Raw genomic sequence first — 25,131 nt, forward strand, 5'->3', positions numbered from 1 at the left:
TCTAGCATTTCTAAGCTCTTCAATGTCAATTTCTTGTAGTAGCATGCCATAGAAATGCACTGGAGGACTAGAAAATGTCCAGAGAGGACTTATCTAGCATTTCTAAGCCCTCCATTGTCAACTTGCTGTAGTAGCATATCAGCGAAATGCACTGGAGGACCTAGAAAATGCCTACAGAGAATATCTCTAGCATTTTTAAGCTCTTCAGTGTCAACTTCCTGTGTCCTCTCTAGGAATCTCTACGTCCTCCAACGCAACTCATTTTAAAATCGAATCCACTATTTGAGTGGGATACGGATGATCTGAGACCATTTTAGATGGCATTAAAAATTTGGAAATCAGTGTACTGCCGATTGCTAATGAACACAACGATGCATCATTGTTTTCCAACGACCTGGATGCGCGTAAACATAAAAATCGAGCCATGACAGCAAACTACATTTCACTCTAATGCATTAAGCTTTCAGAGTAATGTTTCCAGGCTCTGATGGTAATGATGTTAAGGAAGAGGATGCGATCGGAGAGGCCGATCTTCAATTATTTACGAGGAATCCAATAAAAAAGATAACATTATTTCCAAGACGAGCTTCCTGTTGGCTTGAAGGTAACTCTGAAACGAGATTACAACGTTCCTCATTGAAAGAGTCCTTCTCCGAACTGGAAAGACTCCTTTTCCTCAAACAGAAGGTCTTTATGGATCCCACAAGGCACAGCCATCGTCAACAATCAATGGTGATCAATGGGAATTGAGGCCACTCCATCGATGACATCACTTCCTCTCCTCAATTGATTCCTATCACTCTCCCCCAGGGTGAGATGCTTCCGTGACATCCAAAATAAAGATTTTTTTCCGCTATAGCTCCAAGGGAAGAGGGAGAGATTGGAGGGTATTGATAATCCTTCTCCACCCTGGGATTAGAGCCGCTTCCTTCTGTGTTTGCTTTGAGCGAAACTGGATTTTTCAAAGGACGTTTACACACAGGGAAGGGAACAAGGAAGGAAAAAAAAAGGAAGGAAAGGAACGAGGAAGGTATAAAGGAAGGAAAGAAGGAAAGAAAGAAGAATGTTGGAAATAATGGAAGGAAGGAAGGAATCATAGAATCAAAGAGTTGGAAGAGACCTCACGGGCCATCCAGTCCAACCTCATTCTGCCAAGAAGCAGGAATATTGCATTCAAATCACCCCTGACAGATGGCCATCCAGCCTCTGTTTAAAAGCTTCCAAAGAAGGAGCCTCCACCACACTCCGGGGCAGAGAGTTCCACTGCTGAACGGCACTCACAGTCAGGAAGTTCTTCCTAATGTTCAGATGGAATCTCCTCTCTTGTAGTTTGAAGCCATTGTTCCGCGTCCTAGTCTCCAAGGAAGCAGAAAACAAGCTTGCTCCCTCCTCTCTGTGGCTTCCTCTCACATATTTATACATGGCTATCATATCTCCTCTCAGCCTTCTCTTCTTCAGGCTAAACATGCCCAGCTCCTTAAGCCGCTCCTCATAGGGCTTGTTCTCCAGACCCTTGATCATTTTAGTTGCCCTCCTCTGGACACATTCCAGCTTGTCAATATCTCTCTTGAATTGTGGTGCCCAGAATTGGACACAATCTTCCAGGTGTGGTCTAACCAAAGCAGAATAGAGGGGAAACATTACTTCCTTAGATCTAGACACTATGCTCCTATTGATGCAGGCCAAAATCCCATTGGCTTTTTTTGCCGCCACATCACATTGTTGGCTCATGTTTAACTTGTTGTCCACGAGGACTCCAAGATCTTTTTCACACGTACTGCTCTCGAGCCAGGCATTGTCCCCCATTCTGTATCTTTGCATTTCATTTTTTCTGCCAAAGTGGAGTATCTTGCATTTGTCAGATACTCCACTTTGGCAGAAAGGAAGGAAGGAAGGAAGGAAGGGGAAAAGAAGGGAGGAAGTAAAGGAGAGGAAAGAAAGAATGAACAAACAGGAAAGGAAGGGAAAAAGAAGGAAGGGGGAGGGGAGGAAGGAAGGAAGGAAGGAAGGAAGGAAAGAAAGAAAAAACAAAGGTGGGGAAGAAAGGGAAAAGGGAGGGAAGAGAGGAGGAAAGAAAGAATGAACAGAAGGAAGGAAGGAAGGAAGGAAGAACAAAAGGAAGAGGGGAAGAAAGAAAGAATGAACAAAAGGGGAAGGAAGGGAAAAAGAAGGAAGAGGGAGGGAAGGAAGGGAGGGAGGAAGGAAGGAAGGAAGGAAGGAAGGAAGGAAGGAAGGAGAAAACAAAGGTGGGGAAGGAAGGGAAAAAGGAAGGGAGGGAAGAGAGGAGGAAAGAAAGAAAGAAAGAACAAAAGGAAGGAAGGAAGGGAAAAAAGAAGGAAGGAAGAGGGGAGGAAGGAAAGAAAGAACAAATGAGGGGAAAGGAGAGCAAAGGAAGAGAAATAAGAGGGGAAGAAATAAAGAATAAACAGAAAGGGAAGAAAGGGAAAAAGAAGGAAGGAGGAGGGGAGGAAGGAAGGAAAGAAAGAAAGAAAAAACAAAGGTGGGGAAGGAAGGGGAAAAGGAAGGGAGGGAAGAGAAGAGAAAAGAAAGAACGAATGAACAAAAGGAAGGAAGGGAAAAAGAAGGAAGGGAGTGAAGGAGAAAGGAATGAGAAAAGGAGGAAGAGGGGGGAAAGAAAGAAAGAAAGAAAGAATGAACGAAAGGGGAAGGAAGGGAAAAAGAAAGAAGGAAGAGGGGAGGGAGGAAAGAAAGAAAGAACAAATGAGGAGAAGGGAGGGAAAAAGGAAGGGAGGGAAGAGGGGAGGAAAGAAAGAATGAACAAAAAGGCCAAGGAAGGGAAAAAGAAGGAAGGAAGAGGGGAGGGAGGGAGGAAGGAAAGAAAAAACAAATGAGGGGAAGGAAGGGGAAAAGGAAGGGAGGGAAGAGGAGGAAAGAAAGAAAGAATGAACAAAAGGAAGGAAGGAAGGGAAAAAGAAGGAAGGGAGGGAAGGAGAAAGGAATGAGAAAAGGAGGAAGAGGGGGGAAAGAAAGAAAGAATGAACAAAAGGGGAAGGAAGGGAAAAAGAAAGAAGGAAGAGGGGAGGAAGGAAGAACAAACGAACAAATGAGGGGAAGGAAGGGAAAAGGGAAGGGAGGGAAGAGGGGAGGAAAGAAAGAATGAACAAACGGAGAAGGAAGGGAAAAAGAAGGAAGGAAGAGAGGAGGGAGGAAGGAAGGAAGGAAAGAAAGAAAACAAATGTGGGGAAGGGAGGGAGGGACGAGAGGAGGAAAGAAAGAATGAATGAACAAAGGGGGAAGGAAGGGAAAAAGAAAGAAGGAAGAGGGGAGGGAGGAAAGAAAGAAAGAACAAATGAGGGGAAGGGAGGGAAAAAGGAAGGGAGGGAAGAGGGGAGGAAAGAAAGAATGAACAAACGGAGAAGGAAGGGAAAAAGAAGGAAGGAAGAGAGGAGGGAGGAAGGAAGGAAGGAAAGAAAGAAAACAAATGTGGGGAAGGGAGGGAGGGACGAGAGGAGGAAAGAAAGAATGAATGAACAAAGGGGGAAGGAAGGGAAAAAGAAAGAAGGAAGAGGGGAGGGAGGAAAGAAAGAAAGAACAAATGAGGGGAAGGGAGGGAAAAAGGAAGGGAGGGAAGAGGGGAGGAAAGAAAGAATGAACAAATGGGGAAGGAAGGGAAAAAGAAGGAAGGAGGGGAGGAAGGAAGGAAAGAAAACAAATGTGGGGAAGGAAGGGAGGGAAGAGAGGAGGAAAGAAAGAAAGGATGAACAAAAGGAAGGAAGGAAGGAAGGAAGGAAGGAAGGAAGGAAGGAAAAAGGAAGGGAGGAAAGAGGGGAGGAAAGAAGGAATGAATAAACAAAAGAAGGAAGGAAAGAGCAATGTCAGAAGTGAAGGAGTAAGAAACTGAAGTAGGAAAGAGGGAGGCAGGAAGAAAGGGAAAAAGGAGGGAGGGAAGAAAGAGGGGAGGAAAGAAAGAAAGAATGAACAAAAGAGGGGAAGGAAGGAAGGAAAGGGGGAATGAACAAAAGAAGGAAGGAGGGAGAGAGGGAAAAAAGGAACAAACAAATAAAAGATAGAAGGAGGGAGGGAGAAAGAGATGCATCCTCCTTCCACCTTCTTTCCTTGTCTTTGCTTTTAGCTAAATTGGCTTATTAAAAGGCCATTTGCGCACAGGGAACTGATGACTAGGGAGGAAAAAAGGAGTACCGGAAACCAGGGAGGAATGGGATGCCGGAGTTAATGATGTGTGTATGGGGGAGGCAATGAGGATGGCCAAAGGACCTGCTCCTCAACCCTCTGCCAGCCTCTCTCTCTCTCTCTGGCTCAGGTAAGAAGAGCACGGCTTTCTGTCTCGGCATCCGCTTTCTTTAAAAGCCCTGAGCAGACAAGAAAGGCCTGGAATGGGAAGGAGAGGAGTCTCTCCGGTCGATACCTGGAAGCCCAGGAACAGCCAACCTTGAGGAGCCAATGAATGACCATTGCTCATAAAAACACTGAAAAACACAGTGAAAGGGACTTAAAAAGCCAGAAAACCAAAAATACATTACAATGCATGCACAAAAACACACATATATACACAAACACACATATATACATACATATATGCATATGCACACACAAAACACATACACAGAAAGGGGGAAGGAAGGAAGAGAGGAAGGAAGGGAGGAAGGAGAGAAGAAAATAAAAAAGAGAAAGAGGGAAGGAAGGAGAGAACGAATGAAAGATAGAAAGAAGGAGGGAAAAGAAACAGGTAGAGAAGGAAGAAGGAAGAAGGGAAAGAAAAAGAGGGAAGGGAGGAAGAAAGGAGAGAAAGAGGAAGAGAAGGAAAGAGAGAAGGAAGGATGGAAGTAAAGAGCTAAGGGAGGGAGGGAGGGAGGGAGGAAAGAAAGGTAGAGAAGGAAGGTTGGAGAGAAGGAGGGAGAGAAAGAGGGAGGGAAGGAGAGAAGGAAGGAAAGAAAGGTAGAGAAGGAAGGAAGGAGAGAAGAAAATAAAAAAGTGAAAGAGGGAAGGAAGGAGAGAAGGAACGAAAGACAGAAAGAGAGAGGGAAGGAAGGAAAGAGACAAGGAAAGATGGAACCAAAGAGCAAAGGAAGTGAGAAAAGAAACAGGTAGAGAAGGAAGAAAGAAGAAGGAAAAGAAAAAGAGGGAAGAAAGGAGAGAAAGAGGGAGAGAAGGAAAGAGAGAAGGAAGGATGGAAGCAAAGAGCTAAGAAAGAAAGGAAAGAAAAAGGGAGAAAAGGAAGAAAGGAGAGAAGGATGGAAGAAAAAAGCGAAGGAAGAAAGGAAAGAAAAAAAGAGGTAGAGTAGGAAGAAAGGAGAGAAAGATGGAAGCAAAGAGCTAAGGAAGGAATGAAAGAAAGAAAGAGGTAGAGAAGGAAGAAAGGAGAGAAAGAGGGAGGGAAGGAAGGATGGAAGCAAAGAGCAATAGAAGAAAGGAAAGAAAGAGGTAGAGAAAGAAGAAAGGAGAGAAAGAGGGGAGAAGGAAGAATGGAAGCAAAGAGCTAAGGAAGGAAGGAAAGAAACAAAGAGGTAGAGAAGGAAGAAAAAAGAGAAAAATGGAAGCAAAGAGCTAAGGAAGGAAGGAAGGAAAGAAAGAGGTAGAGAAGGAAGAAAGGAGAGAAAGAGGGAGGGAAGGATGGAAGCAAAGAGCAAAGGAAGAAAGGAAAGAAAGAAAAAGGTAGAGAAGGAAGGAAGGGGAGAAGGATGGAAGCAAAGAGCTAAGGAAGGAATGAAAGAAAGAAAGAAAGAGGTAGAGAAGGAAGAAAGGAGGGAAACAGGGAGGGAAGGATGGAACCAAAAAGCAATAGAAGAAAGGAAAGAAAGAAAGAGGTAGAGAAAGAAGAAAGGAGAGAAAGAGGGGAGAAGGAAGAATGGAAGCAAAGAGCTAAGGAAGGAAGGAAAGAAACAAAGAGGTAGAGAAGGAAGAAAAAAGAGAAAAATGGAAGCAAAGAGCTAAGGAAGGAAGGAAGGAAAGAAAGAGGTAGAGAAGGAAGAAAGGAGAGAAAGAGGGAGGGAAGGATGGAAGCAAAGAGCAAAGGAAGAAAGGAAAGAAAGAAAAAGGTAGAGAAGGAAGGAAGGGGAGAAGGATGGAAGCAAAGAGCTAAGGAAGGAATGAAAGAAAGAAAGAAAGAGGTAGAGAAGGAAGAAAGGAGGGAAACAGGGAGGGAAGGATGGAACCAAAAAGCAATAGAAGAAAGGAAAGAAAGAAAGAGGTAGAGAAAGAAGAAAGGAGAGAAAGAGGGAGAGAAGGAAGAAAGGAGAGAAGAATGGAAGCAAAGAGTTAGAATGGAAGCAAAGAAGAAAGGAAAGAAAGTGGGAGAGAAGGTAAGAGAGAAGGAAGGATGGAAGCAAAGAGCTAAGGAAATAAGGAAGGAAGGAAGGAAGGAGAGAAAGAGGTAGAGAAGGAAGAAAGGAGAGAATGAGGAAGGGAAAGAAAAAGGGTGAAAGGAAGGGAAGAGGAAGAGAAGGAAGGAAGGAAGGAAGGAGAGAAGGAAAGAAAACAAGTGAAGGAAGGAAGGAAAGAGGGAGGGAGGGAGGGAAAGAAGGAGAGGAAGAGGAAGGGAAGGTTGGCCGCAGCAATGTGTGATGGGTCAACTAGTACATTATCTACAGGTATATTTTCATTTTTAGAGTAGAGATAGGTAGGCCTTCATGGATAATAAACCCACATCCTTCAGGGAAAGAAGAAGAGGGGTTGTGTCCACAAAAGCTGGGAAATGGAAGCAACGTTCTGTAGTGCCAATGCCTCCCTTTCTCCGGGGATTGTCTTTTAATTGAATGCATCCGCCTGCCTCTTTGCAAACTGAGTCATGCTCCTGACGCCACTCCAAGTGACTGTCTGCCTCCAAGCTGGGAGTCTGGGCCGGGAAACTGCCAGCAGTGCATCAGCCCTTTCTTCTCCGAGCAAGCCAAGGTCCAAAATGGTCTTGTAAAAGATCTCTATATGGATTCATTTTTGGAAGCAAACTGCGGACGGACCTGGAATGGGAGATCCCCACGAAATACCAGAATCATGCTCCAAACTCACTTTGGGCCTTGATTAAGGAAAGCGGGGTATAAATACTTATTATAGTAATAACAACAACCTTGCAAAGGAATGGGGACTCATCTGGGTTGAGTTGGAGTTAGGAAGGAAGGGAGGAAAGAAAGAAGGAAGGAAGCAAGGAAGGAAGGAAGGAAGGAAGGAAGGAAGGAAGGAAGGAGAGAAGGAGGGAGAAAAAAAGAATGAAGGAAAAAGGAAAGAAAGAAAGGAGAGAGGGAAAGGAAGGAGGGAGAGAAGAGAGGAAGGAAAAAGGGAAGGAGAGAGGAAGGGAGGAAGAAAAGAAGGGAGGAAAAAAGGGAGAAAAAAGAGCAGATGGTAGGAAATAAGAAAGGTATGAAGGAAGAAATGAAGGAAGGAAAGAAGGAAGGCAGGAAGGAAGGAAGAAAAAGGGAAAGGAGCAAAAGAGCAAAGGAGGAAGGTATGAGAAATTGAAGGAGGGGAGAGAGGAAGGAAAGATGAAAGGAGAAAGGAAGGGGAGAGGAAGAAAAGGAGATAGAAAAGAAGGAAGGAAAGAGAGAGGATGGAAGGGAAAAAGAGTGGGAGAGAGGAAAGAAGGAAGGAAGGAAGAAAAGAAGGGGGGAAGAAAGAAGAGAAGGAGAGGGGAGGGAGGGAAGGAAGGAAGGAAGGACGGAAGGAAGGAGGGAAGGAAGGAGCAAAAGAGGAAGGAAAGTAGGAAAGAATGAGAAAGGGAGGAAGGGGAGAAAGAGGCAGGAAAAATGAAAGGAGAAAAGAAGAGAGGAAGAAAAGGAGGCAGGAAAGAAGTAAGGAAAAGGAGAGGATGGGAGGAAAAAGTCGTGGGAGAGGAAAGAAAGAAGGAAGGAAGAAAAGAAGGAGAGAGGATGACAAGAAAGAAGAGAAGGAAGAAGGAAGAAGGAAGAAGGAAGGAAGGAAGGAATGAAAGAGGGAGGAAGAGAAGGAGGAAGGAATGAAGGGGGAGAGAGGAAGGAAAGATAAAAAGAGAAAGGAAGGAGAGAGGAAGAAAAGGAGGGAGGAAAGAAGGAAGGAAAAAGAGGATGGGAAGAAAGAAGGAGGGAAGAAGGAAGGAAGGAAGGAAGGAAGGAACAAAAGAGGGAAGAAGCAAAGGAGGAGGGAATGAAGGGGAGAGAAAGGAAGGAAAGACGAAAGGAGAAAGGAAGGAGAGAGGAAGAAAGGAGGTAGGGAAGAAGAAGGAAAAAAGAGTTGGAGAGAGGAAAGAAAGGAGGAAGGGAGGAAGGAAGGAAGGAAGGAAGGAAAGAGAGAGGACAGGAAGAAAGAAGAGAAGAAGGAAGAAGAAAAAAAGCAATAAAGAAGTGAAAGAGGGAGGAAGGAAAGGAGGAGGGAATGAAGGGAAGAGAAAGGAAGGAAAGATGAAAGGAGAAAGGAAGGAGAGAGGAAGAAAGGGGGTAAGAAAGAAGGAAGGAAAAAGAGGATGGGAGTAAAAAAGAGTGGGAGAGAGGGAAGGAAGGAAGGAAGGAGAGAGGACAGGAGGGAAGAAGAGATGGAGGAATGAAGGAAGAAGAAAAAAAGAAATAAAGAAGCAAAAGAGGGAGGAAGGAAAGGAGGAGAGAATGAAGGGAAGAGAAAGGAAGGAAAGATGAAAGGAGAAAGGAAGGAGAGAGGAAGAAAAGGAGGTAGGAAAGAAGGAAGGAAAAAAAGGAGATGGGGAAAAGGCATGGGAGAGAGAAAAGAAAGAAGGAAGGAAGAAAAGGAGGAGAGAGGATGAGAAGAAAGAAGAGGAAGGAAGGAAGGAAAAAGGAAAGAAAGGAGCAAAAGAGGGAGGAAGGAAAGGAGGGAGAAATGAGAAAAGGAGGGAGGGGAGAGAGAGGAAGGAAAAATGAGAGGAGAAAGGAAGGTGAGAGGAAGAAAAGGAGGTAGGAAAGAAGAGAGGAGGGGAGGAAAAAAGACTGGGAGAAAGGAAAGAAAGAAAAGAAGGGAGGAAAGAGTAAAGAAGGAAGGAGAGATGAAGGTAGGAAAGAAGAAAGGCAGAGAGGAATGAAGCAAAGAAGGAGGGAAAAGATGGGGATGGAGGAAAGAGAGGAAGGGAGGAAAGCGGAGCGTGAGAGAGGAATGAAAGGAGGAAGCGAGGGAGGAGTCATTCTTTGTGCCTTCCATTCAGATGGAGACCTTGCCTCCATTGAAAACTTTCCTGGCGAGGAGAAAGGGCCGGCCTTGCGCGCATGCAGAAGCCTCTCTCCTGTTGTTTGCGTCACCATCCATGCGCAGGAAACCCGTTGTGTTCCGTTGCCCGGCGACGCCATTGCCCTGGCAACACATTCGATGGGCAGTGGGGGCCCGGATCTCACTCCTCCAGCTATGCATACATGTATATTTTATCCACAGAGTCATGCTGGAATTCCGGGAACTTTATATTTCACTGTGGCCAACATTCCCTCCCTCTTTCTCTCCTTCCTTCTTTCCTTCACTTTTATTCTTTCCTTCTCTCCTTCCTTCTCTATCTCTTTCCTTCCTTCCCCCTTTTCTTTATTTTCTTCTTTCTCTCCTTTCTTCCTTCTCTACCTCTTTCCTTCCTTCCTTTGCTTTTTGCTTCCTTCTCTCTTTCCTTACCTCTTTCTCTCCTTCTTTCCTTCCTTCCCTTTTTTCTTTCCTTCTCTACCTCTATCCTTCCTTCCTCCCTTTTTCTTTTCCTTCCCTTTCTCTCCCTTCTTCCTTCTCTCTTTCCTTCCTTCCTTCACTCTTTGCTTCCATCCTTTCGTCCCTCTTTCTCACTTTCTTTCCTTCCTTCGCTCCCTCTTTCCTTCCTTCCCTTTTTTTTCTTTCCTTCTTCACCTCTATCCTTCCTTCCTCCCTTTTTCTTTTCCTTCCCTTTCTCTCCTTTCTTCTCTTTCCTTCCTTCCTTCTTTCACTCTTTGCTTCCATTCTTCCTTCCCTCTTTCTCTCCTTCTTTCCTTCCTTCGCTCCCTCTTCCCTTTTTTCCTTCTCTACCTCTATCCTTCCTTTCTCTCTTTTTTCCTTCCCTTTCTCTCCTTTCTTCCTTCTCTCTTTCCTTCCTTCCTTCACTCTTTGCTTCCATCCTTCTTTCTCTTTCCTTCCCTCTTTCTCTCCTTCTTCCCTTCATTCACTCCTTCTTTCCTTCCTTCCTTCCCTTTTTTCTTTCCTTCTCTACCTCTATGATTCCCCCTCCTTTTTCTTTTCCTTCCCTTTGCTTCCATCCTTCTTTCTCTCTTTCCTTCCTTCCTTCACTCTTTGCTTTCAACCTTTCTTCTCTCTTTACTTCCCTCCCTCTTTATCTCCTTCTTTTCTTCCCTCCCTTTTTTCTTTCCTTCTCTACCTCTTTCCTCCCTTCTTCCCTTTTCTTTTCCTTCCTTCTCTACCTCTTTCTTTTCTTCCCCCTTTTTCTTTCCCTCCCTCTTTCACTCCTTTCCTCCTTCTCTAACTTTCCTTCCTTCCTTTGCTTTTTGCTTCCATCCTTCCATTTCTCTTTCCTTCCTTCCCTCTTTCTCTACTTCTTTCCTTCCTTTTCTTTTCCTTCCTTCTCTACCTCTTTCCTTCCTCCCTTTTTCTTTATTTTCTTCTCTCCTTTCTTCCTTCTCTACCTCTTTCTTTCCTTCCTTCCTTTGCTTTTTGCTTCCATCCTTCCTTCTCTCCCTTGCTTTCCTTCCTGCTCTCCTTCCTTCTCTACCTCTTTCCTTCCTTCCCGTTTTTTCTCTTTCCTTCTCTCCTTCCTTCTCTACCTCTTTCCTCCCTTTTCTTTTCCTTCCTTCTCTACCTCTTTCCTCCCTCCCTTTTTATTTATTTTCTTCTTTCTCTCCTTTCTTCCTTCTCTACACCTCTTTCCTTCCTTCCTTCCTTTGCTTTTTGCTTCCATCCTTCCTTCTCTCTTTCTTTCCTTTCCTTTCTCTCCTTCTTTCTTTCCTTCGCTCCCTTTCCTTCTTTCCCTTTTTTCTTTCCTTCTCTCCTTCTTTCTCCACCTCTTTCCTTCCTTCTTCCCTTCCTCTTTTCCTCCCCTTTCTCTCCTTTCTTCCTTCTCTACCTCTTTCCTTACTTCCTTCACTCTTTGCTTCGCCCTTCTTTCTATTCCTTCTTTCCTTCCTTCTCTTTTTTCTTTCCTTCTCTCCTTCCTCTACCTCTTTCCTCCCTTTTCCTTTTCCTTCCCTTTCTCTCCTTTCTTTCTTCTCTACCTCTTTCCTTCCTTCATTCACTCTTTGCTTCTTTCCCCCCTCCCTCTTTCTCTTTCTTTCTTTCTTTCTTTCTTTCTCCCCTTCCTTCCCTTTTTTCTGTATTGTCATTAAGCTTTCTTGGTTTTTTACGTCTTTTCTGCTGTTTTGGGGTTTTTTTAATGAGCGATGGTCACTCTTTGGTCAGTTAGGGGTATAGTGTCCAAATTTCGTGTCAATGCGTCCAGTGGATTTTGAGTTATGTTAATCCCACAAACAGACATTGCATTTTTATTTATATAGATATTTACTCTCCTTTGATCCTTTTTGAAAGCAATCATACTTTTAAAATCCAATTAAAATATTAGCATGGTTATTAATGAGGAAGCTGCTTACCTCGAAGGGGAAGTCGGTGCTCAAAACGTCGCGCAGGCTGTCCGGCGCACAGGAATAACTCTGCAGGCCCACAAATTTAAACTAAAGGAAGGTTAGAAAAAAGAGGAAAACGGGGTCAAAGCCACAGGTTGCGTGCCTGGGATCCCTGACTCCACTGGAAGAGACACTGAGGGCATCTAGTCCAACCCCATAACATGCATAATGAAAGTATGCTGAGAAATAGCAACAATAACAGTATATTGCATTCTTTTTAGTGTTCTCAGTCGCTTTGGATCTCTTTTTAGAGAGATTATTATTACAATATTATTACATTATTATTATTCATAGAATTATAGAATCCTAGAATCAAAGAGTTGGAAGAGACCTCATGGGCCATCCAGTCCAACCCCATTCTGCCAAGAAGCAGGAATATTGCATTCAAATCACCCCTGACAGATGGCCATTTAGCCTCTGTTTAAAAACCTCCAAAGAAGGAGCCTCCACCACACTCCAGGGCAGAGAGTTCCACTGCTGAACAGCTCTCACAGTCAGGAAGTTCTTCCTAATGTTCAGATAGAATCTCCTTTCTTGTAGTTTGAAGCCATTGTTCTGCGCCCTAGTCTCCAAGGAAGCAGAAAACAAGCTTGCTCCCTCCTCCCTGTGGCTTCCTCTCACATATTTATACATGGCTATCATATCTCCTCTCAGCCTTCTCTTCTTCAGGCTAAACATGCCCAGCTCCCCAAGCCGCTCCTCATAGGGCTTGTTCTCCAGACCCTTGATCATTTTAGTCGCCCTCCTCTGGACACATTCCAGCTTGTCAATATCTCTCTTGAATTGTGGTGCCCAGAATTGGACACAATATTCCAGATGTGGTCTATCCAAAGCAGAATAGAGGGGTAGCATTACTTCCTTAGATCTAGACACTATGCTCCTATTGATGCAGGACAAAATCCCATTGGCTTTTTTTGCCGCCACATCACATTGTTGGCTCATGTTTAACTTGTTGTCCACGAGGACTCCGAGATCTTTTTCACACGTACTGCTCTCGAGCCAGGCATTGTCCCCCATTCTGTATCTTTGCATTTCGTTTTTTCTGCCAAAGTGGAGTATCTTGCATTTGTCACTGTTGAACTTCATTTTGTTAGTTTTGGCCCATCTCTCTAATCTGTCAAGATCGTTTTGAATTCTGCTCCTGTCCTCTGGACTATTGGCTATCCCTCCCAATTTGGTGTCATCTGCAAACTTGATGATCATGCCTTCTAGCCCTTCATCTAAGTCATTAATGAAGATGTTGAACAGGACCGGGCCCAGGATGGAACCCTGCAGCACTCCACTCGTCACTTCTTTCCAAGATGAAGAGGAAGCATTAGTGAGCACTCTCTGTGTTCGTCCACTTAACCAATTACAGATCCACTAATTACAGATCCATATTATTTGAAACACAACAATTAATCACCTTGATTAGCATTGAATAGCTTTGCAGCTTCAAAGTCTGGCTGCTTCCTGTCTGGGGGAATCCTTTGTTGGGAGGTATTAGCTGACCCTGACTGTTTTGTCTGGAATTCCCCTGTTTACTGAGTGTTGTTCTTTATTTATTGCAGGAAGCAGCCAGGCTTCGAAGCTACAAGGCTATTTAATGCCAATTAAGGCGGTGACCACCTTGATTAGCACTGAATAGCCAGCCTTTCAGCTTCAAAGCCTGGGGGAATCCTTTTTTGGGAGGTATTAGCTGACCCTGACTGTTTCCTGTCTGGAATTCCCCTGCTTACTGAGTGTTACTCTTTATTAATTGCAGGAAGCAGCCAGGCTTTGAAGCTACAAGGCTATGCAATGATAATTAAGGCGGTGACCACCTTGATTACCACTGAATAGAATCATAGAGTTGGAAGAGACCTCATGGGCCATTCAGTCCAGCCCCCTTGCCAAGAAGCAGAATAGCCTTGCAGCTTCAAAGCCGGGCTACTTCCTGCCTGGGGTAATCCTTTGTTGGGAGGTATTAGCTGACCCTGATTGTTGCCTGTCTGGAATTCCCCTGTTTACTGAGTGTTGCTCTTTATTAATTGCAGGAAGCAGCCAGGCTTTGAAGCTAGAAGGCTATTCAATGATAATTAAGGTGGTGACCACCTTGACTAGCATTGAATAGCCTTGCAGAGTCAAAGTCTGTCTGCTTCCTACCTGGGAGAATCCTTTGTTGGGAAGTATTAGCTGACCCTGGTTGTTTCCTGTCTGGAATTCCCCTGTTTACTGAGTGTTGTTCTTTATTAATTGCAGGAAGCAGCCAGGCTTTGAAGCTACAAGGCTATTCAATGCTAATTAAGATGTTGACCACCTTGATTAGCATTGAATAGCCTTGCAGCTTCAAAGCCTGGCTGCTTCTTGCCTGGGGGAATACTTTGTTGGGAGGTGCTGACTGACCCTGATTGTTTCCTGTCTGGAAATCCCCTGTTTACTGAGTGTTGACTAGCCTTGTAGCTTCAAAGCATGGCTGCTTCCTGTAATAAATAAAGAACAACATGAAGTAAACAGGGGAATTCCAGACAGGAAACAACAGGGCCAGCCAGCACTTCCCAGCAAAGGATTCCCCCAGGCAGGAAGCAGTCAAGCTTTGAAGCTGCAAGGCTTTGCAATACTAATTGCAAGGTTTTTTTTGGGGGGGGGGGTTGCAGCTGGATAGTGGGAGTTGTAGTTCACCAACATTCAAACTACACAGATAATTGTAGTACGTGGCACACATACCTAGCGTGATTGACTTTAAATACTGGTGCCCTTTGGCAGCAATGACAAACGATGGGAGTTGTAGTGCGCCCACATCCTTATGGATTTTTTAAATGCATCCAACCCAACAATGGATATTTCCGATGTTTATCATTATGGAACCCCTAAGGTGGGCATTAATGGATTCCAAAGCTGGAAATACGTGCTGATTTGCCCCATTTCTGCTTTGGATATCAAGAGGGTGACTTACGGGATTCAGCCGGCTCTTCTCTGCCAGACCCTCTTCCTCTTGCATTTTGGAATGGAGCCAGTAGAACCGGAAATCAGTCTACGGGAGGAAGAGGAGGCACAGTAAACAAACAAACAGAAAGCAAAAAATTCCTCGGTCCTAAATAACTACTGGCCAATTTCTAACCTCCCTTTCTTGGGCGAGGTTCTAGAGCAGGTGGTTGCCTCCCAACTCCAGGGATTCTTGGACAAAGGGGTTCTCCTGGACTCAACGCTGTTGCTTGAGGCTAAAGTGTCGGAGGTGGCACAACTCAAATTCGTGCGCCAGCTGCGACCATATCTTGGGAAGTCTGACTTGGCCAACGTGGTCCATGCCTTGGTTACATCCAGACTGGACTACTGCAATGCGTTCTATGTGGGGCTGCCCTTGAAGACGGCCCAGAAGTTTCAATTGGTATGACAGGCGGCAGCCAGGCTCCTTACTGGAGCAAACTATAGGGAGCATACAACGCCCCTATTAAAACAGCTTCTTTTGTTGCTGATAAGTTGTCGAGACAAATTCAAGGTGCAGGTCATGACCTAGAAAGCTCTAAACGGTTCAGGCCCCGCCTATCTCCACGAACTCCCTACCTTTGCAGGTCCAGGAAGAAAACCCAGGAAGTTCAGCAGCCATTTTGGGGAGATGGTGCAAAGGAGGCAACCATCTTAGAGCAACCCAGTTCCTAGAGGGGGCGGAGCTTAGGAGCAGCCTAGAGGGAATGTGGGAAGCTGTGCAATTGGCTGGGAGAGAGTGGGCGGAGCTTAGCTGGAGGGAAGACAAAAAAAGCCTTGAAAGGGTGCAAAGCCTGGAGGCGTGTCACAAAATAGTTTCTTCAGTTTTAAGTGCCTCTCGCCGGGTTGTCTCGTTAGATCAGGCATCGTTTGACTGAGGCGTTACCTTGGCAGATTTCCCTGTTTCCCGTGGCCTACATCCCAAGAGGCTTCTAGTGCTCCAAGTACGGTTAGTGGATTGCTAACAGGTTCCAGGTTTTTACAGTGTTGCTTTTGGATGTTCATGGATATTCCTGACTGCTGAATTTTACTGTGGCTTTTTGACTTTGCATTTTCCTCTATTTTGTAACCATTTTTCATCAATAAACAGGGATTGTTTTTTTCCCACAGTCGAGTGTGGTGGATTGTTATCTTATGGTCTTGTTTCCTGCTCTGGGTTGCAACACCTCCTTTCACTCCCACCACCGTCACAAGTACGGTTGGTGGGGACGAGAGAGAGGGCCTTCTTAGTGGTGGCCCCTCGCCTCTGGAACACCCTTCCTAGGGAAATAAGACAGGCCCCGTCCCTCTCCTCCTTTCGTAGAAGACTTGGTGGTTTCAGCAAACCTTTGAGAAAGACTCAGCCCCAAACATTGTTGAATACGGCCTATGTGTTGTTGTGATAATTGTGTTGTTTTGTTAATTTTATGTTATGCCGTTTTGGTGGTGTTACTTGGAAACCGCCCTGAGTCCCCCTCGAGGAGATAAGAGCAGTATTGAGTCCTTCGGGAGATGCAAGCGGGGTACAAATAAAGTTTAATAATAATAATAATAATAATTAATAAATAAATAAAACTTTTATTATTTGTATTATTATAAAGTGTGGAACAACATTAGAAGGGAAAATGCATCCAAATGTGTGGATGTGGGGAGAAGAAGAGGGATATTATCCTCACCGGGCAGTCGTACACAGGATGCCCTCGCCAACACATGACGTCCAGGATGTAGTATGTCTGCTTGGCCTCATTGAAGATGCAGTCCAGGATGGTATAGTCTGAATGCAGCCAAGAGGAAAAGCATTAATCCACACATTTGGCCCCAAGCATGTCTTATGCTCAAGGGTTTGCTCTGATCTAGAAGCCCCAAATCATTGTTTGTTGCTACTCCAGATGCCCTGCCGTGGGGCATTCTTAGCAAGAATAGTTCAGAAAGAAACTGCCAATGCCGTCCTTCCATTTCTATATGTGCCCGTATCTTTTCATAGAATTATAGAATCAATGAGTTGGAAGAGACCTCATGGGCCATCCAGTCCAACCCCATTCTGCCAAGAAGCAGGAATATTGCATTCAAATCACCCCTGACAGATGGCCATCCAGCCTCTGCTTAAAAACTTCCAAAGAAGGAGCCTCCACCACACTCCGGGGCAGAGAGTTCCACTGCTGAACGGCTCTCACAGTCAGGAAGTTCTTCCTAATGTTCAGATGGAATCTCCTCTCTTGTAGTTTGCAGCCATTGTTCCCCGTCCTAGTCTCCAAGGAAGCAGAAAACAAGCTTGCTCCCTCCTCCCTGTGGCTTCCTCTCACATATTTATACATGGCTATCATATCTCCTCTCAGCCTTCTCTTCTTCAGGATAAACATGCCCAGTTCCCTAAGCCACTCCTCATAGGGCTTGTTCTCCAGACCCTTGATCATTTTAGTTGCCCTCCTCTGGACACATTCCAGCTTGTCAATATCTCTCTTGAATTGTGGTGCCCAGAATTGGACACAATATTCCAGGTGTGGTCTAACTAAAGCAGAATAGAGGGGTAGCATTACTTCCTTAGATCTAGACACTATGCTCCTATTGATGCAGGGCAAAATCCCATTGGCTTTTTTTGCCGCCACATCACATTGTTGGCTCATGTTTAACTTGTTGTCCACGAGGACTCCAAGGTCTTTTTCACACATCCTGCTCTCGAGCCAGGCGTCCCCCATTCTGTATCTCTGCATTTCATTTTTTCTGCCAAAGTGGAGTATCTTGCATTTGTCACTGTTGAACTTCACTGTTGAACATCTCTCTAATCTGTCAAGATCGTTTTGAATTCTGCTCCTGTCCTCTGGACTATTGGCTCTCCCTCCCAATTTGGTGTCGTCTGCAAACTTGATGATCCTGCCTTCTAGCCCTTCATCTAAGTCATTAATAAAGATGTTGAACAGGACCGGGCCCAGGACGGAACCCTGCGGCACTCCACTTGTCACTTCTTTCCAAGATGAAGAGGAAGCATTAGTGAGCACTCTCTGTGTTCGTCCACTTAACCAATTCCAGATCCACCTCACCGTAGTTTTGCCTAGCCCACATTGGACTAGTTTCCTTGCCAGAAGGTCGTGGGTGACCTTGTCGAAGGCCTTCCTGAAATCCAGGTACGCTACATCCACGGCATTCCCCGCATCTACCCAGCTTGTAGCTCTATCGAAGAAAGAGATCAGATTAGTCTGGCATGACTTGTTTTTGATAAATCCATGTTGACTATTAGCGATGACTGCATTTGTTTCTATGTGTTTGCAGACCGCTTCCTTAACAATCTTTTATGCAACTTCATTTTAACGTGTGTGATTATAGGATTTTTGCAATGTTTGCATGCTCAGTTCTTGTGGGTTTTTTCGGGCTATAGGGCCATGTTCTAGAGGCATTTCTCCTGACGTTTCGCCTACATCTATGGCAAGCATCCTCAGAGGTGAGGATGTCTGCATGTTTTGATTATGCTGCGAACTGCCTCGAGTCACAAGGAGAGGTGGGTAAGAAATACAATAATAATCTATATAAATAAAAACGTAATGTTCGTTTGTGGGATTAACACAACTCAAAAACCACTGGGCGAATTGACACCAAATTTGGACACAATGCACCTATCAGGCCAACGAGTGACCATCACTCATAAAAACACTGAAAAATACAGCGACAAAAACGACTCCAACTCCAGAAGGCTGTTAGGAATTGTGGGAGTTGGAGTCCAAAACCCTTGGAGGGCCAAAGTCTGCCCCTAGCTGGTCTACACCGTGGAATTATTCCACAGCATTGAGGCATGGTGGTTAAAGGGGCCCCAGAGGCCATCCAGCCCAACCACTTTTTGCAGCAAAGGAAGACACCCTCAAAGCCCTCCCGGCAGATGGCCATCCAGCTGGAAAGGAGCCCCAAAGGCCATCCAGTCCAACCTCATGGTTCTAAAGTACTTACAAAACTAAAGTTCTGGTGGTGAAAATTTCAGAACTCTAACAAAACTTGCAAAATTTAATTATTATCTGTCAGGGGTGATTTGAATGCAATATTCCTGCTTCTTGGCAGAATGGGGTTGGACTGGATGGCCCATGAGGTCTCTTCCAACTCTTTGATTCTAATGCCACTGCCTTGCAGCCTTACATTTCTCTCTCTCTCTCTCTGAGCCATATGGATGCATACATTGATTGATTCCCTCCCTCCCATTTCATTCAGACCTTTTCCAGTGGCGGAATTGCGGCGGTTCCCTCCTGGCAAGAGAGACGGGAATCGATTGACACAGAATCCGCTCTTGGTGTAAGCGGCAGTGGAACCCTGGAAGAGGAGAGAGGCATTACAAGAGATCATCCGGAGTTTCAGACTGAGGTGTTATCTCTACACAGATGATGTCCAAATCTGTCACTCCTTCTCACCTGTCACCAAGGAGGCTGTCCAGACCTTGAATCGGTGTCTAGCTGCTGTGTCGGACTGGATGAGAGCTAACAAATTGAAACTGAATCCAGACAAGACAGAGGTCCTACTGGTCAGTCGTACGGCCGAACAGGGTATAGGGTTACAGCCTGTGCTGGATGGGGTTCCACTCCCCCTGAAGACGCAGGTTCGCAGCTTGGGAGTGATCCTGGACTCATCGCTGAGCCTGGAACCCCAGGTCTTGGTGGTGGCCGGGAGAGCTTTTGCGCAATTAAAACTTGTGCACTAGTTGCGCCTGTATCTTGGGAAGTCTGATCTGGCCACAGTGGTCCACGCTCTTGTTACATCCCGAATAGACTACTGCAACGCTCTCTACGTGGGGTTGCCCTTGAAGACTGTTCGGAAACTTCAACTAGTCCAGTGAGCGGCAGCCAGACTGCTCACTGGAGCGACATACAGGGAGCATACCACCCCCCTGTTGTGCCAGCTCCACTGGCTGCCGATTCAGTTCCGAGCACAATTCAAGGTGCTGGTTTTGACCTACAAAACCCTGTACGGTTCCGGTCCAGTGTATCTGTCCGAATGTATCTCCCTCTACGTCCCACCCCGGAGTTTGAGATCATCTGGGGAGGCCTTGCTCTCGAATCCACCATTGTCTCAAGTGAGGCTGGCGGGGACGAGGAGCAGGGCCTTCTCAGTGGTGGCCCCTCACCTGTGGAACTCACTCCCGGGGGAAATCAGGGCATCATCATCCCTCCTCGCCTTTAGGAGGACGGTGAAGACGTGGTTATGGGACCAGGCCTTTGGGCACTCTGGCAAGTAAGTCAGACAATCAGGCGAGTAAGATCAACAGGATTGATGAAGTGGAACGTTAAACTAGATCTATGAGTTAGCGAATGCTGCCCATGTAAGAGGAGAAACTGGGTTTGTATTGGTTTTATTGATTTTATTGATTTTATTGTTATAATGCATGAATTGTTGTCAACTGTGAATTGATGTAATTTTGTGTATGATTGTTTTTATGATGCAGGCATCAAATTGTGCCTTTGCTTCTGTAAGCCGCCCTGAGTCCATTTCGGGGTGAGAAGGGCGGGGTAAAAGAACCCCAAATAAATAATAAATAAATACAAAGGGACCATTTTGCATTAAAGTTACATAAGGTACAGGTAACCACTGCCTCCTCCTTCCCCTTATATCACGAAGGACGACCACCTCACCCGCCTCATAGGAAACCTGCTACAAAACAGGAGCTTCTTTGTTGAGTTCCAGGGCCAGAGAAGCAGATGGCGGAAACAGAAGAACGGCCTGCCTCAGGGGAGTGTGCTTGCTCCTTCCATGTTCAACATAAACACAAATGGCCAGCCACTGCCAGAAGGGACAGAGAGTTTTATCTATGCTGATGATCGTGCCATCACCACCCAAGCAGGGAGCTTTGAAATAGCTGAACAGGAGCTCTCTGAAGATTTAGGTGCTCTTATTGCCTGTTCCAGGGAAAACCAGCTGATCCCTAATCCATCCAAAACACAAACATGTGCTTTTCATCTTAAGAACAGACAAGCATCCCGAGCTCTGAGGATGACCTAGGAAGGAATCTTACTGGATTCTTTGGTCCGGGTCCACTGGTGATGGACCTGGACCAAACTTGGTACACAGAACCCCCATGACTAATCTTAAGTACTGATGGGAGTTTCAGGGGAGTTCACCTGGCGTGATGGGAGTTGTAGTTCACCCACAACCAGAAAAATGATGATCACCACTGGTGATGGACCTGGACCAATCTTGGTACACAGAACCCCCATGACTAATCTTAAGTACTGACGGGAGTTTCAGGGGAGTTCACCTGGCGTGATGGGAGTTGTAGTTCACCCACAACCAGAAAAATGGTGACCACCACTGGTGATGGACCTGGACCAAACTTGGTACACAGAACCCCCATGACTAATCTTAAGTACTGATGGGAGTTTCAGAGGGTTTAACCTGGCATGATGGGAGTTGTAGTTCACCCACAACCAGAAAAATGGTGATCACCACTGGTGATGGACCTGGACCAAACTTGGTACACAGAACCCCCATGACTAATCTTAAGTACCGATGGGAGTTTCAGGGGAGTTCACCTGGCATGATGGGAGTTGTAGTTCACCCACAACCAGAAAAATGGTGATCACCACTGGTGATGGACCTGGACCAAACTTGGTACACAGAACCCCCATGACTAATCTTAAGTACTGATGGGAGTTTCAGGACATTTAAGCTGGCGTGATGGGAGTTGTAGTTCACCCACAACCAGAAAAATGGTGACCACCACTGGTGATGGACCTGGACCAAAACTTGGTACACAGAACCCCCATGACTAATCTTAAGTACTGATGGGAGTTTCAGGGGAGTTCACCTGGTGTGATGGGAGTTGTAGTTCACCCACAACCAGAAAAATGGTGATCACCACTGGTGATGGACCTGGACCAAACTTGGTACACAGAACCCCCATGACTAATCTTAAGTACTGATGGGAGTTTCAGAAGGTTTAACCTGGCGTGACGGGAGTTGTAGTTCACAACCAGAAAAATGGTGACCACCACTGGTGATGGACCTGGACCAAATTTGGTACACAGAACCCCCGTGACTAATCTTAAGTACCGATGGGAGTTTCAGGGGGTTTAAGCTGGTGTGATGGGAGTTGTAGTTCACCCACAACCAGAAAAATGGTGATCACCACTGGTGATGGACCTGGACCAAACTTGGTACACAGAACCCCCATGACTAATCTTAAGTACTGATGGGAGTTTCAGGGGAGTTCACCTGGTGTGATGGGAGTTGTAGTTCACCCACAACCAGAAAAATGGTGGTCACCACTGGTGATGAACCTGGACCAAACTTGGTACACAGAACCCCCACGACTAATCTTAAGTACTGATGGGAGTTTCAGGGGGGTTGACCTGGCGTGATGGGAGTTGTAGTTCACCCACAACCAGAAAAATGGTGATCACCACTGGTGATGGACCTGGACCAAACTTGGTACACAGAACCCCTGTGACTAATCTTAAGTACTGATGGGAGTTTCAGGGGGGGTTCACTTGGCGTGATGGGAGTTGTAGTTCACCCACAACCAGAAAAATGGTGACCACCACTGGTGATGGACCTGGACCAAACTTGGTACACAGAACCCCCATGACTAATCTTAAGTACTGATGGGAGTTTCAGGGGAGTTCACCTGGCATGATGGGAGTTGTAGTTCACCCACAACTTTATGCATTTGGTACAATTTTTAAAAATGACTTTTCCAAATAACCCCGGGCAACGCCAAGCTAGTTATTAATAAAGTATTTTTAGAAAATCCCTCAACCGCCAACCCGTGGGTCAAAGCGAAACCCACGCGGTAGAAATTTGCAAAGCAAAGGCCTCTCGAACCCTCGGAGGCGGAACGGCTTGTGGTTAAAAGGCTGCCTCTTTCGAGAGAAGGTGGCTAATTCTCAGAAAGCTGCAGGAAGCCGGCTGACGAAGGGAGGGTCGGATAAGGATCTGGCAAGGAGGAGGCCCAGACCGCAGCTGCTTTACCTTCGATGCCACAATCAGGGCCCGCTTGCCCATGGGGCACACCACCAGGATCCAGTCCTGCACCAAATCCTGCGGGACGTCGATCAGCCATTCGGACAGCATCAGCTGTAAGGGAAGAACAAGCCATATAAATAAAAACGTAATGTTCGTTTGTGGGATCAACAGAACTCAAAATCCACTGGACGAATTGACATCAAATTTGGACACAAGGCACCTCTCAGGCCAACGAGTGTCCACCACTCATAAAAACACTGAAAAAACACAGCAGAAGAGACTTAAAAAGCCAAAAAACAAAAATATACATGCCAATTCATGCGCAAAACCACATATATACACAAACACACATATATATATACACACATATACACAAATATATACACACAAAACACATATACACAGAAAGGGGAAGGAAGGAAGGAAGGAAGGAAGGAGAGAAGGAGGGAGAGAAAGAGGGAAGGAGAGAAGGAAGGAAAGAAACAGATAAAGGTAGAGAAGGAAGGAAGGAAGGAGAGAAGGAAATAAAAAAGTGAAGGAAGGAAGGATAGAGTGAGGGAAGGAAGGAGAGAAGGGGTGAAAGAGAGAAAGAGGGTGGGAGGGAAGGAGGGAAGGAAGGAAGGAGAGAAAGAGGGAAGAAAGAAGGAGGGAAAGAAACAGATAAAGATAGAGAAGGAAGGAAGGAAGGAAGGAGAGAAGGAAATAAAAAAGTGAAAGAAGGAAGGATAGAGTGAGGGAAGGAAGGAGAGAAGGGATGAAAGAGAGAAAGAGGGAGGGAGGGAAGGAGGGAAGAAAGGAAGGGAGGAAGGAGAGAAAGAGGGAAGAAAGAAGGAGGGAAAGAAACAGATAATGGTAGAGAAGGAAGGAAGGAAGGAAGGAAGGAAGGAGAGAAGGAAATAAATAAGGTGAAAGAAGGAAGGAAAGAGTGAGGGAAGGAAGGAGAGAAGGAATGAAAGAGAGAAAGAGGGAGGGAAGGAAGGAGGGAAAGGGGGAAGAAAGAAGGAGGGAAAGAAACAGGTAAAGGTAGAGAAGGAAGGAAGGAGAGAAGGAAATAAAACAGTGAAAGAAGGAAGGAAAGAGAGAGGGAAGGGAGGAGAGAAGGGATGAAAGAGAGAAAGAGAGAGGGAGGTAGGGAGGGAAGGAAGGAAGGAAGGAAGAAAGGAAGGAGAGAAGGAGGGAGAGAAAGAGGGAAGGAGAGAAGGAGGGAAAGAAACAGGTAAAGATAGAGAAGGAAGGAAGGAGAGAAGGAAATAAAACAGTGAAAGAAGGAAGGAAAGAGAGAGGGAAGGGAGGAGAGAAGGGATGAAAGAGAGAAAGAGAGAAAGAGGGAGGGAGGTAGGGAAGGAAGGAAGGAAGGAGAGAAGGAGGGAGAGAAAGAGGGAAGGAGAGAAGGAGGGAAAGAAACAGGTAAAGGTAGAGAAGGAAGGAAGGAGAGAAGGAAATAAAACAGTGAAAGAAGGAAGGAAAGAGAGAGGGAAGGAAGGAGAGAAGGAAGAAAGAGAGAAAGAGGGAGGGAGGGAAGGAAAGAAGGAAGGAAGGAAGGAAGGAGAGAAGGAGGGAGAGAAAGAGGGAAGGAGAGAAGGAAGGAAAGAAACAGGTAAAGGTAGAGAAGGAAGGAAGGAAATAAAAAGTGAAAGAAAGAAGGAAAGAGAGAGGGAAGGAAGGAGAGAAGGAAATAAAATAGTGAAAGAAGGAAGGAAAGAGAGAGGGAAGGGAGGGGGAGAAGGGATGAAAGACAGAAAGAGAGAAAGAGGGAGGGAGGGAGGGAGGGAGGGAAGGAAGGAAGGAAGGAAGGAAGGAAGGAAGGAGAGAAGGAGGGAGAGAAAGAGGGAAGGAGAGAAGCAGGGAAAGAAACAGGTAAAGGTAGAGAAGGAAGGAAGGAGAGAAGGAAGGAAGGAGAGAAGGAAATAAAACAGTGAAAGAAGGAAGGAAAGAAAGAGGGAAGGGAGGAGAGAAGGGATGAAAGAGAGAAAGAAAGAGGGAGGGAGGGAAGGAAGGAAGGAAGGAGAGAAGGAGGGAGAGAAAGAGGGAAGGAGAGAAGGAGGGAAAGAAACAGGTAAAGGTAGAGAAGGAAGGAAGGAGAGAAGGAAATAAAACAGTGAAAGAAGGAAGGTAAGAGAGAGGGAAGGGAGGAGAGAAGGAATGAAAGGGAGAAAGAAGGAGGGAAGGAAAGAGACAAAGTAAGATGGAACCAAAGAGCAAAGGAAGCAAGGAAAGAAACAGATAGAGCAGGAAGAAAGAAGAAGGGAATGAAGAAACGAAAGAAAAAGAGGGAAGGAAGGAAAGAGGGAGGGAAGGAAGGAAAGAGGGAGGGAAGGTTGGCCACAGCAACACATGGTGGGTACTGCTAGGATATACATATATACGTTACTGTTTGGAAAGTGCAAAGACTCCAACCTATTCCACAAAGTGGAATCCTCGACATGCGAGTGTGGAGAAGAGCAAACCACTGACCACCTGCTGCAATGCAACCTGAGCCCTGCCACGTGCACAATGGAGGACCTTCTTGCAGCAACACCAGAGGCACTCCAAGTGGCCAGATACTGGTCAAAGGACATTTAATCAACTACCAAACTCACAAATTTTGTATTTTGTCTGTTTGTTTGCTTTGTTCTCTTAGAAATGTAGTATAATTTGACTGGTTGTCCTGACACGACAAATAAATAAAGGGAAAATCTTTAACAAAAGGTTGCGAAACTTTAGTCCTGTGTCTGATCTATTATAATAATAATAATAATAATAATAATAATAATAA

General features: G+C 45.5%; 1 protein-coding gene across 2 annotated transcripts in view; it reads right to left on the reverse strand.

Moving 5' to 3' along the window:
- SNUPN (snurportin 1) overlaps positions 1–25,131 on the reverse strand; it is a 47,185-nt gene that overhangs the window by 4,196 nt on the left and 17,858 nt on the right. For both annotated transcript variants that reach the window (XM_060755738.2, XM_060755739.2), the window contains exons 4-8: positions 22,383–22,487; positions 18,638–18,734; positions 16,121–16,218; positions 14,437–14,514; positions 11,490–11,570 (exon numbers count right to left, since the gene is read on the reverse strand). In XM_060755738.2, coding sequence (XP_060611721.2) covers positions 11,490–11,570; positions 14,437–14,514; positions 16,121–16,218; positions 18,638–18,734; positions 22,383–22,487 — 459 coding nt within the window. The remainder of the gene's footprint in view (positions 1–11,489; positions 11,571–14,436; positions 14,515–16,120; positions 16,219–18,637; positions 18,735–22,382; positions 22,488–25,131) is intronic.

Source organism: Anolis sagrei, chromosome 9, assembly GCF_037176765.1.
Source record: "Anolis sagrei isolate rAnoSag1 chromosome 9, rAnoSag1.mat, whole genome shotgun sequence".
NCBI classification, from domain to species: Eukaryota; Metazoa; Chordata; class Lepidosauria; order Squamata; family Dactyloidae; genus Anolis; species Anolis sagrei.